Source organism: Tachyglossus aculeatus, chromosome 1, assembly GCF_015852505.1.
Source record: "Tachyglossus aculeatus isolate mTacAcu1 chromosome 1, mTacAcu1.pri, whole genome shotgun sequence".
Lineage (NCBI taxonomy): Eukaryota > Metazoa > Chordata > Mammalia > Monotremata > Tachyglossidae > Tachyglossus > Tachyglossus aculeatus.
Window position 1 is genome coordinate 122,525,386 of NC_052066.1, and position 13,341 is coordinate 122,538,726.

The following is a 13,341-nucleotide window of genomic DNA, read 5'->3' on the forward strand; positions in this document are numbered from 1 at the left end:
AACTGTTGGATTAACATAACTTTGGGTACGGAAAGTTCATACGGGAAGGCTTGTCGAAGGAGGTGAAATTTAGTAGGGCTTTGAACATGGGGAGAGATGCACTCTGTTGGATTGATGACTTAAAAACTGCTAAGCAGGCCACTAGCTTGAAAGCAGAGGCCTTCTTTCTCTCCTGCCACTCCCACAATGGTAAAGGCTCCACCTTAGTTAGCCTATCCTAGACTGGGTGCCATAGCTCGTGGCTCAGTGGAAAGAGCCCAGGCTTGGGAGTCAGAGGTCGTGGGTTCTGATCCCAGCTCTGACACTTGTCTGCTGTGTGACCTTGGCAAGTCACAACTTCTCTGAGCCTCAGTTCCTTCATCTGTAAAATGGGGATTAAGACTGTGAGCCCCACGTGGGACAATCTGATTACCTTGCCTGATTACCCCAGTGCTTAGAACAGTGCTTGGCACATAGTAAGCACTTAAAAAATGCCATTATTATTATTATTATCATAGCTACTGCAGTTTGTCCAATGACAGTAGCAGGAGAAAATAGCAGGGATAGCTTGTCCATAAAAGCTGAATAAATGCTTCTCTTCCCCCCTCAGTTTTCTCCCCACCCCCTTTCTTGTCCTCTCTTCTTTTTCCATTATTCCCATCTCCCTCACCCTACAAAAGGACAGCTTGAAGGAAAAACTTGTTTTAAGTTTTTAAGTTGTCTTTAATTAAGACAAGGCCAATTGTCTTAATACTACTCCTACCCAATCTCACCTCTCATAATGCATCCTTTTCATAATGCATGCCTTCAACTCGTCCCTCTCCGTTCATTCATTCATTTATTGAGAGCTTACCGTGTGCAAAACACTGTATTAAGCACTTGGGAGAGGAAAATACAACAATAAACAGACACATAACAAGTTTACAGTTTAGATCAAACTTAGTTCTCTAACCCTTCCTATCCTTCCATCAATTTTATGCCATCTCCCAGGCCCAGTCACCTCCACGGTACACTTTCTTCACTCCTGTATTCGTGCTGCAGAAGCCCACTTTTGGAAATCTAGGTATCAAGCAGACTTTAACAACTTCAGACTGTGGCTTCCAAACCAAGTTTAATATGAATATTGCTTCAATTGTTCATAGTACTATATTTTCACTATCTATATAGTTATACATATAACTATATATAGCAATACATAGACTACTCATAGATATAGACATCTAATTACCCACAGCATTTCCAGGGTATTCTCTTTCTTTCAATTCAAATGGCCATCTCTCTGGCCCAAGCACTGTCCCAGCTTGGATGCATACCCATTAGCGGTATATGTTAGCTAGAGAATGGGTTTATATCTTTTGGAAAACATAACCTGCATAGGATTTAGTATTTAAGCACATACGTCATCAAATGACCTGTATGAAAATGTTAGAGCCTCCTCACAGGTCTCTCTGCTTCCAGGATCTCCTCATTCCAGCCCATATTTCAAACACCTTGTGATTCCACAAAATCCTTCAATGAATGACCCATTCCACTCCACCATATCAAATGGAAACTCCTGCCAATTTACCTTAAGGCACTAAATCTATTCATAGAGAAGCAGCGTGGCCTAGTGGAAAGAGCACGCGCTTGGGAGTCAGCGGTCATGGGTTCTAATTCCGGCTCCATCATTTGTCTGCTATGTGACCTTGGGCAAGTCACTTCACTTCTCTGGGCCTCAGTTACCTCATCTGCAAAATGGGGATTAAAACTGTGAGTCCCACCTGGGACAATCTGATTGACAAACCCCCAGTGCTTAGAACAGTGCTTGGCACATAGTAAGTGATTAACAAATACCATCATTATTATCATTATTCCTCCAATTTATCTTCTCTCTTCTCCCATTGCACTCCAATTCACAGTATTCACTCCTCTTTAGTGAATTTACCGTACCTTGCTCTCATCTCTTCTACTTCCAACACCCTGCCCACATCCTTCCTTTTGTCTAGGACTTTCTCCCTATTCCTATCCACTGGATCATGGCTTCCCCCATCTTCAAAGCTCTGCTAAAGTTCAATTTAATCCTGGAGGCCTACCATGATTTATTTTGCATATCCCCAACTGCCACTTAAGTGTTTTGGCACCAACTAAGCACTTATATACTTATAACCACTTTTAGCACTTCTGTATATAGTGTTATATTTATTTATGAACTATTATTATTTAAAGACTCATTACATATCACCTTTCCCTTCTTCCTGTAGATTATATTAATTCTGTCTCCCTCACCAAATTGTAAATTTCTTGAAGGTAGGGATAATGTCTAGGGATAATATCTACTAACCCTACTGTCCTTTTCCAAGCACTCAACAAAGTACCCTGAACCAAGTAGAGGCTCAATAAATATTACTGATTATTTTGATTTGTAGTATTGCCTTCTACATATAGATAGATGGATATCTATCTATCCATTTCTCTCTCTGTCTCTTTTTCTGTCTGTCTCTCTCTCTCTCTCTCTCTCTCTCTATATATATATTTTCAGGTATGGAAAGCGAGAGATTTGTCATTCTTCCATGCCCATTCAGGTAAATAAGAAAGGTCCTTCTTTCAATCTAAAGGAAGTCTGGGAACAGTTTTATATGAAAACCTTTGGAGATCATTGATAGAGAAATGCCACAATTAATACAAGTAATGCCATTTCTATTAACTTCATTTCTCCTTTGAGAACTATTCCTTTAATGTTCGGGAATATACTATGGCAGTATCAGAGAGATCCAGTGTCATGAAGTGGTTTCCGGCTCAAATATGTGGAAATTAGAAACAATTGCAGTTTCTTTTTCCCCATTTGGAGCCTAAATGAAGTTATAATATGCTTCATGAGCTGAATATACCAGTTAGGGTCACTGCTACTTTGAAGGCAAAGAATGGAGTGACATTGAGTACTTGTGTAAATGCTGCTTCAGTTGAGGTGTATGAAAATCCTAGAGTCTGGAGTTCAGATGGGACTTTATTTAGGCAAATATTACACTCCACTATCCTACTTTCCTAATCAACAATTCTTGTCATATTATTTCCTCAATTCACCACTAACTAGAAGCCAGGGTAATTACTTTCATTATAAATTTCTGTTTCAACACGAAACAGTGAAGTGGTTAGTGAATAATCCATGGTTTCGATGGTCCCAAATAAGCATTTTATATATTATGCAAACTAAAGGTAATCTCACAAGAATGACCCAAATTCATTGAATAGATGTTGAGAGCTATTTATTGATATGTGCAGAGAAGACTAATCATTGTCATTATAAATTTCTGTTTCAACATGAAACACTTAGTGAAGTGGATAGTGAATAATCCATGGTTTCGATGGTCCCAAATCAGCATTTTATATATTATGCAAATTAAAGGTAATCTCACAAGAATGACCCAAATTCACTGAATATTGTTAAGAGAGCTATTTATTGATATGTGCAGAGACTATTTCTTTATCTAGCTCCTTTCATTTTAATTTATTCCTTATCTTTCACAAGTAGAGCACATCAAAAACATTATATTTTGCTTTGGTATTAGTCAAAAAATTTGATTCTAACATCTTGGACAAAAGAAATGTATAAGTAGATTGAGCCTCGTATGTCACAAAACACTTCAGAAATTGAAAATAAGGTATACAGGCATTGACTTAAATGAATAGGGTATCATTCTCCTATATATAGTTATATGTTTATATCCATTTTGGAATAATGATTATTCATGAATATATTTGAAAAACATAAAAGATATTGTCATGCTGCATGCAACTTCTACTTCTACCATGCACCTTTTTCAGTATATTCCATGGAAGGCTTCATTACATTCAGAAGTTTAGGAAGCAAAATTATAAAAATGCAATGAAAAAAATATGAGAATGGGATAGTTATTTAATAAAATGAACCACATTCTTTGAAATAAAGTGGATCTTTTCACTTGTCTTCAGAGCATTGTGAAGTAATTTAAGTAACCCAGCTGTTCATGACAGAGGTGATAGCCCAACAAAAGTGAATGAACAAAATGTACATGACTAAATACAAGTCCATTTTACACTCTGAATAATTTAGAAGGAAAGAGTCACCATGGAATAATTAATACTGATTTTTCCACAATACACTGACTTTCCAAATCAGTATCCTGCAGGAGCCCAAAATATTACAGTGAAAATAAGCGAAAGCACAAAGAAGCAGTGTCATGCTCTTCATCCACGCACCTGGAGGAACTACTCCAATACCATCATCAATCTCATAATCTGAGATGTCACTATCACTGATTCGCTGAGATCCTGTGCAACAGTAAGGCAAATAGATACCTATATATCTGTTTGATTTGTAAACTGTCAAAAAAGAATCTTCAAATTAAAATTCCAATTACAGCTAAGGTACAAATTGACTGTTTTATAATATTACCCACAGTGATAGAGCCCATTTCCTTAGCATTTTTACAATGACTCAACACCCTGATATCTTTACCCAACATCATCATTAAACATCAATGAAGCGATGGTTGAGTTTTACCATTTTTCCCATTTCAAAAATGTTACTAAAAACATATTGAACTTGAGAGATGGAAGAATGATTCTAAACTAGTTGCTTGGAAACTATGATTTTTGAAAAAGATTTATTAAAAACTAAATTCCACTAAGAGAAGAGATGTGGTTCAAAGTTTCCAAAAGTAACTTCCAGATGTTCATATACAGTTATTAAACTTCAGAATTCTATGTATTCAATTACAGAGCCAATATACCCCCTCAAACCAGGCATACATGTAGTCTACAAAAAATTTACCCTGGATTGAGATTACCTAATAAGGATGCTTTTAAAGCAAATCAAAATTGATATCTGACCAAAGATAATTTTGAAACATTCTCTTATGATGAATCTTCTTCTCTTGTCAATCCTAAAATCCACACATTCACAGTCTTCAATACCAAAAATATTAATATGTATTTTTTTAGTTATTCTCACTGGTACACAGGAAGTTGCTTCAGGCTGATGACTTCTACAAGCCTAGCTAAACTCTATCCCTGAGTGGCCCACTAGCAACATATGAATTGGGAAAATAGTCCTCTCAACTGGCATTACAGTAATATAACTGTAAACAACTGGTTTATGCTCCTAAACAGAAGTGCTTTGTAAAGTTTCTTCATAAGTTAAAAGATACCATTTTTGAAGTAAAAAATTAATGCCAATATGCTTTAGAGGGAGAAAACCTTGCCTACAAAACTTTTTCCAAGTATGGATTGGTTTTGTTAAAATTCATAGGAGTTAGTACATAAGTGCTTTAATGTTCTAAGGCTTCACATGAAAAAATTACAAAGAATTTCACTTTGTTCACATCTACTAAATGTGCATATAAGCCTTACAACACCACACTCGGCTAATCAAGGAAAACGCTGAATAACTAGAAATTATTTTCACTTACGTTGAAGTTTTTTGCTAGAGCTCTCTGGGTGAACATGTCTCCTTGGCATGAAGGGTGATGGCTGAGGCAGAGGTAGTGAGGATTCATCATGTGTCTGCAGTTTATACCAGTGTGGCTCATCATCTAATAGTGCTGTCTCCAACTCTATGAGGATCTAGAGGAACATTTGTCAAGTTAAGGAGCTGACAAAAATGTCCAGTGCTTAATTTTTGTCTAGGAAATACCAAAACATTTGATTGATATTTAATGTATTTATTAAAAACTAAATTCCACTAAGAGAAGTGATGTGGTTCAAAGTTTCCAAAAGTAACTTCCAGATGTTCATATACAGTTATTAAACTTCAGAATTCTATGTATTCAATTACAGAGCTAATACACCCCCTCAAACCAGGCATACATGTAGTCTACAAAAAATTTACACTGGATTGAGATTACCTAATAAGGATGCTTTTAAAGTAAATCAAAATTGATATCTGACCAAAGATATTTGATTAATATTTACTGTATGATTAAATTAGAGAAGCAGCATGGCCTAGTGGAAAGAGCATGGGGTTAGGCGTCAGAGGACTTGGGCTCTAATCCCGGCTCCGCCAACTGCCTGCTATATGACCTCGGGCAAGTCACTTAATTTCTCTGTATCTCAAATTCCTCATCTGTAAAATGGGGGTTAAATATCTGCTCTCCCTCTTACATAAATTGTGAGTTCCATGTAGGACAGGAACTGTGTCCAATCTAATTAATTTATATAAGTGCTTAGGACAGTGCTTGACACATAGTAGGCATTTAACAAACACCATAAATATTATTGGATAAGCGGCGTGGCTTCGTGGAAAGAGCATGGGCTTGGGAGTCAGAGGTCGTGGATTCTAATCCCGGCTCCTCCACTTGTCAGCTGTGTGACTCTGGGTACGTCATTTGACTTCTCTGTGCCTCGGTTACCTCATCGATAAAATGGGAATCAAGACTATGAGCCCCACTTGGGACAACCTGATTAGTTTGTTTCTACCCCAGTACTTAGAACAGTGCAAGGCACATAGTAAGCGCTTAACAAATACCATCATTATCATTATTACATGATAAAACATAACTCTAAAAATACATCACCTCTCCAAGAAATTCACTTTCTTCTTCTTGTACTCTTGGTTGATCCCACACAGTTATTTCTAGCATTCGTTCTCTAAAATCTCTACGATGTACATGTGAGTAGAGGAAAGTTTGGTTCCATTTTGGTTCTAAGATTTTCTTGACTGTTTTAGTCCTCCTTTTACTCTTATCACTGCAGATAAATGGTTAAAAATTAGAAAGCAAAAACAAGGTATGCACTGCCACCTACTGTGGTTCATTATTGCAGTTTCACTGTTCTTAAAACTCCTATTGTGAAAAGGGTTGTCAGATGAAAGGTATTCTGGTTTAATCTGTATTTCAATTGTTTGGTAGATTTAATAAAACCAGACATTACCCAGCATTACAATTGATGTTTATTTCCCAGTAAAAAAAAATGAACTCAAGGCCAAAGCAAAGCTTCAGAGCTTTGATTCATATGAACGATGTTGTGGGGAGGGAATGTGTCTGCTATATTTTTATATTGTACGCTCCCAAGCGCAGTGCTCTGCACACAATAAGTGCTCAATAAATACGATTGACTGACTGACTGGAATAAAGGAATCAGTCACTGCCAAAGCTATCGTATATGTGCAAGGAAGAATGGATATTAAATTTAAAAGGTATAAGAATGATATCTCAGAATATTCATAGAGAAAAAATGCTTAGTTACATTCTAATAAATAGAATGTCACGTGTCTAATTTAGATGTTCTAGGTATTTTATGGTTACCAAAGGCAGTTATGAATTTCAGTTCCAATGAAACTAAACAATTCAAATGATTTCTCATAAAAACTTTATACTAGAAGAAGGACTTTGAGGAAACTCCTAATACATTCAGCTTCCCCTTTGGCAGACTTTTCTTCCCAAATTTAACAGTTTCCACAGAAGAATGTTCTATAAACTCCTATGGCAATCACCAAGGGGCTCATGACTTTCACACTGAGGGACTATTTCCTTTTGCTAATGAAAATGCTGCCTCTGCTGGTTTTGTACTTCTTCCTCATTTAGTCATCAGTAGAAATATTTGGACAACATTATTACCTTCTATCTGGAAGAAAGTACATCTTCACATAAGGATTCCTATGACGCCCATCCACTCGAGGGGGCAGATCCGTTGCCTGCAGAACATTTACTATAAGCTGATGCCCCACTTTGTCATACCATAGCTTCACCTGAGACAATAACAGCAGTTAATGTTAACAGTTATTATTCATGATGATTTAAGAAAATGATATCATGCTAAATAGAAAAATAAAAACCTGAAAAATCAATTCATTATTTTCTCAATTTTTCTTATAGAATTTGAAGCTATATTCTACTCTAGGTCTGTTTTAGGTATATCACATGAATCCACAGTGAAAGCAGAAGTCTGCAAATCACCGTCATGCTCAACCCTGAGCAGCAGTGAATAGAGCACAGGCTTGGGAGTCGGAAGGACCTGGGTTGTAATCTTAGCTCCGCCACTTTTCTCCTATGTGATCTTGGGTGCATCACTTCATTTCTGTCTGCCTCAGTTACCTCCTCTGTAAAATGGGGATTACTATTGTGAGCCCTATGTGGGACGTGGGCTGTGTCCAACCAGATTAGTGTATGTCTACCTGAGCATTTAGTATAGTGCCTGGCACATAGCTTTGAACAAACACAATTAAAATACATAAAACCTGTTGTTTATGGCAAGTGAGGTTATGAAGTGTTGCCATGCATGTGTGATTCTTCACATCTGCTCACCGTCTCTTCCCCAAGCCACTTTCCCTGCTTCTCCTAATCCCACCAGTGGTCAGATCAGGTATCGGGGAAAAAAAAATCATTATATTATATATTCCATGTGGGCAGGTGTTATTATCTCAAACTTTTATTGTATACTCCCAAGGGTCCAGTATGTACAGTCCTCTGCATACAGTAGGTGGCCAGTTAAATGGTCTTTACGCAGCAGGCATTTGATAAATACTGATGATGGAGATGATGAAGTGTGGAAGGCAGCAGGCAATTTCCTGAGAATTCAGTTGGTTGTGGGAGGGGTTTATCTCAAACTCCTCAGAGTATCCATAAAGGCTCTAGAGTGACATATTGTAAACCGTCTGTAACATTATATTTATATCATATAAGTATGTTAATTGATGACTGCTTTTTACACTAAATTTTAGCAAATGAGACTTAGAGACTTTTTCCCAGAAAAGCATCTGAATTGCTTGTCTAAGTCATCATCCACTCTGTTTCCCATATTCTTACAATGAAAACGAGCAAGGAAAATAGGCAAGTACCCAATTGATAGCATTTACTGAATGTCTACTGTGTGCAGAGAATTGTACTTAGTATCTGGAAGAGTACAACAGAGTCAATAGACACAAGCCAAACCTTAGAAAGCTCACAATCTATCATGGGAGAGAGACACTGAAATAATTTATAGTTAGGAAGAAGAAGGATGATTAGTGGAAAGAATATGGGCCTGGAAGTCGGAAGACCTAGGTTTTAATCCCAACTCTGCCTAATGCTTGCTGTTTGACCTTGGGCAAGTCCCTTAACTTCTCCATGCCTTAGCTCTCCTCTTCTCCCTTCTGTGAAGCAGCATTGCCTAGTGGATAGAGAAAGGCCTGGGAATCGGAAGAACCTGGGTTCTAATCCCAACTCTGCCACTTGTCTGCTGTGTGACTTTGGGCAAGTCACATCACTTCTCAGTTACCTCATATTTAAAATGAGAATTAAGACTGATCTCCATGTGGGATTCTGACCAACCTGACTTGCCTATATCCATTCCAGTGCTTAGTACAGTACCTGGCATGAAGTAAGCGCTTAACAAATTTCACAGTTATCACTATCATTATCATTATCATTATTATCATTACATAGACTGTGATCTCCATGTAAGACAGGGACTGTGTCCAATCTAATTCACTTGTATCTACCCCAGCACTTAGAACAGTGTTTAACACATAGGAAGGGCTTAACAAATACCATTAAAAATAGATGATAATGATAATAATAATACTTATTACATACTTACTACATGCCAAGCACTGTACTAAGTCTTGAGGTAGATACAAGTTAATCAATTCAGAAACAGTTTCTGTCCTACATGGGGTGCACAACCTAAGGGGGAGGGAAACAGGTATTTTATCCCTATTTTACAGATGAGAAAACTGAGGCTCAGAGAACTTAGGTGACTTGTCCAAGGTCATTTGCTTCCTGGAACCAGTTGTATAACCCCGGTCTCCTCTCTCTCAGCCTGTGCACTTTTCTTTAATCCACAAAACTGGTTGTGAGTACACAAATGCATAGTTGGCACAGAAGTGCTGATGTAGTAGTTGGGAGATGTAACTTGGGGAGGGCACAGACTTAGAACACTGCATGACAGTAAGTACTTAACTAATACAATAAATAATAATATACAAACAGAAAATACTTACAGAGAGCTGCCCTGGTAGGACCTGAGGGGCATCTTTCAATGCTCCAGGACTAGTTGGGGAAATGACAGAAATGGATGGCCTTTCCATTTTTTGAGATTCAAAAGAACTTGAACCTGGAACAAAATGAATAAAGTGAAAAAAAGGGAAAAAAAAAGCAGCAGCAACAATATAAACAACAAAAAAATAGTTGTCTTCCATAGAGTAGTTGGGCTGCAACCAGAAAATAGTAGAAGCTGGGCAGATGCTAGCAAGGTTTGGTTATTTTAGTGGGCAGTGCTGAAGCATCACCAAACTTCTACCACTGGGCAGAGAGAACCTCATCCACTTCAAACACCTCTATGAGGAAAGATCTCCCCAGAACAAGGTATCATCATATACCATCTACAAGAGTCATCCTTCATTGGGACATTGAGCTTTGCCCAGGGCAGGGCTATCAATACCACAACCATTCAGATGGCATATTTTGGGAGAAGCAGCATGGCTTTGTGGATAGGGCACAAGTCTGGGAGTCTGAAGGACCGGGGTTCCAATCCCTGCTCTGCCACTTGTCTGCTGTGTGACCTTAGGCAAGTCACTCCACTTCTTGGTGATTCAAGTTACCTCTTCTGTAAAATGGGGATTAAGACTGTAAGCCCCATATGGGACATAGACAATGTCCAACCTGATTAGCTTGTATCAGTTACAGTGCCTGGCACATAGTAAGAACTTAGACAAATATTATTTTTTTAAAAAAAGAATGAAATGATTCTTATAGAGAGGGAGGAGGGTTGAAAAAGATAAAACCCTATCCTCTTCATTCATTCAATCGTATTTATTGAGCGCTTACTGTGTGCAGAGCACTGTACTAAGCACTTGGGAAGTACAAGTTGGCAACATATAGAGACGGTCCCTACCCAACAACGGGCTCACAGTCTAGAAGGGGGAGACAGACAACAAAACAAAACACGTAAATAGATAACACCAGTTGACGTCAGTCAGGAAGCCCAGAGCAGGGAAACGAAAAGTTTCCTTTTTTGAGTCAGGCCAGTGGTGAGATGCATAAAATGTGAGAAAGCTTACTGCCCTCTTGTTGCCTGGATCCAGTCTGTACCCTGTTCTTGTGAGAATCATTTCCAATGTACCACACATTGACAATCCCAAAGGGGAGAAGTGAGAAAGCAAAAAGGAAAATGAATTTAGGTTCTGAGGAGTGGAATCCAAACAATTAAATTAATACTATTTGGAATGTGATGAAGGAGTAGTAGTAGTAGTAATCAAAGTAACAAAATATGCTAAATGCCCAATGATTGCAATATGCTATTCTTAATGCTTGAGCAATATAGAACAAACAAGTGACACACATGGCTCAGTGGAAAGAGGGGCTTTGGAGTCAGAGGTCATGGGTTCCAATCCCAGTTCTGCCAATTGTCAGCTGTGTGACTTTGGACAAGTCACTTAACTTCTCTGTGCCTAAGTTCCCTCATCTGTAAAATGGGGATTAAGACTGTGAGCCCCACGTGGGACAACCTGATCACCTTGTATACCCTCAGCGCTTAGAACAGTGCTTTGCACTTAGTAAGCGCTTAACAAATACCATCATTATTATTATTATTATTCTGCATGCAAAGAGTATGCACCATAATGGACAAGGTAAACTTTCATCACTTTTCATTCTTTAGTGTCCTTTATTTCTACTACATTTTCCCAAGCATTTAGTATAGTGCTTTGCACATGGCAGAAACTCAGTAAATACAAATGATGTTGAGAAATGATTATGGCCCACATTTTCATGAAGAACAATTTGTTTTGAATTGGTACAGATTTCCAAAGAAGTCGGTGCATGTCAAAGATGTCAAACCTGATAGAATTGAATCCTTACTCAAACTTTATGACAAACATGAAAGATTTCAAGATAAATTGGAATTTAAAGTGGTTAGCATGAATACAAAGTGGAATAACCCCTTTTATCATGAAATAAAGTAATATTAATACTACCCCTTGAGAGTATCTAATAGCATATTGTGTGAAAAAGTGATTAATTCTGCAAGTGCCAATATGTCCCCACTTCACAGAGGAAAGAAGGATCAACTTAACGAAGCCTGTAGATTTTTCTTGAGCCAATATAATGTTTAGCTTCTGGGAGAAGCGTTTATGAAGCTAATCCTCTTGTTATCAAACCTCTCTTTTGCCATTCATATTATTCAGGCATCGGAAGTTGGTTTTTTTCAACTGATCAGGTTACAATTATCAGTTTTCTATATGGGAAGAAGTATGACCTAATGATTAGGAGCATGGCCTAGTGGAAATATCACGGGCCTGGGAATCAGAGAACCTGGTTCTAATCCCAGGACTGCCAAATGTTAGCTGTGTGACCTTCAGAAAGTCACTCAACTTCTCTGTGCCTCAGTTCTCCCTCCTAGACTATGAGGCCCACGAAAAACAGAGACTGTGTATCTGTCCCAGTACTTAGAACAGTGTTTGACACAGTAGGCGCTTAACAAATACCATAAAAAAGTCTGCGAATGAGCAGTATCAAAACTACATTTTGCCCCATCCTTGTTTTAAATGAGATAAAATTCTAAATACTCACTGGATTCTAGTGGAGGATGGGAACTTTCAGGAATTCTTGGAATGTCACTAAAAAGAGAATATTAAGACATTAATGTGACAAGTCAAAATGCCATTTGTGAATAATGCATGACACAGTTTACTTCATGATATGATTTTTTGAGCTATCATAAACTTCCAAAAAATAAAGTACATTCTTATAAGGAAGTACTAATATAAATCCATAAAAACAGCATAATGAACAACATAAAATAGTGCATGAACCATCACATTAATATTTTGGTTAGATATTCCACAATATTTTTACCACCAAACAGTAGTATATGGAAATAGAAATGATCACTCAGTACTTTATCCACAGTATCACTCAGTACTTTATCCACAGTACCTTAAAATGCCACAAAATCAAAATGCCATAGTATGCAATTCTATAGTATATTTTATAACAAACATTTGAAGGATTTTGAATGAAATGGATGAGAATTTGGTACTGAAGAGAACAGACCACACAAGTAATGTTACCTGGACGAAAATCTTTCAAAAAAGGAAAATAAAACCATCTTGCATAAGAAATAAAAGCACTGAGGTTCTATGTATGCTCATACTGAGATGACTGCCTTCCAATATTTGAAGCATTCTAGTGTACAATTTATATCCACACAATAAGAAAATGACTTTTTATCTGTGAGAATGTTACACAAGTTTTACCTCATTATCATAATTATTAAAATGATTCACATGGTAATTACTGTATAACCAGTTTGTAATCAAATATTTTGCAAGAATGAAAGTAAGAGAGCATAAATAAGCAAGCATTAACACAAACAAAGGTAAACAGATTGGTTTGGAGTACCAAAATGACATCCTCCCTAAAAGATATT

The 13,341-nt window shown here is 37.5% G+C and overlaps 1 protein-coding gene across 18 annotated transcripts in view; it reads right to left on the reverse strand.

Moving 5' to 3' along the window:
- The window catches only part of RIMS1 (regulating synaptic membrane exocytosis 1), a 554,640-nt gene that overhangs the window by 202,534 nt on the left and 338,765 nt on the right, over nt 1-13,341 (reverse strand). For all 18 annotated transcript variants that reach the window (XM_038748659.1, XM_038748658.1, XM_038748657.1 and 15 more), the window contains 6 exons: nt 12,483-12,529; nt 9,914-10,026; nt 7,551-7,681; nt 6,510-6,681; nt 5,406-5,559; nt 4,195-4,266 (listed from right to left, as the gene is read on the reverse strand). In XM_038748659.1, the coding sequence (XP_038604587.1) occupies nt 4,195-4,266; nt 5,406-5,559; nt 6,510-6,681; nt 7,551-7,681; nt 9,914-10,026; nt 12,483-12,529 (689 nt within the window). The remainder of the gene's footprint in view (nt 1-4,194; nt 4,267-5,405; nt 5,560-6,509; nt 6,682-7,550; nt 7,682-9,913; nt 10,027-12,482; nt 12,530-13,341) is intronic.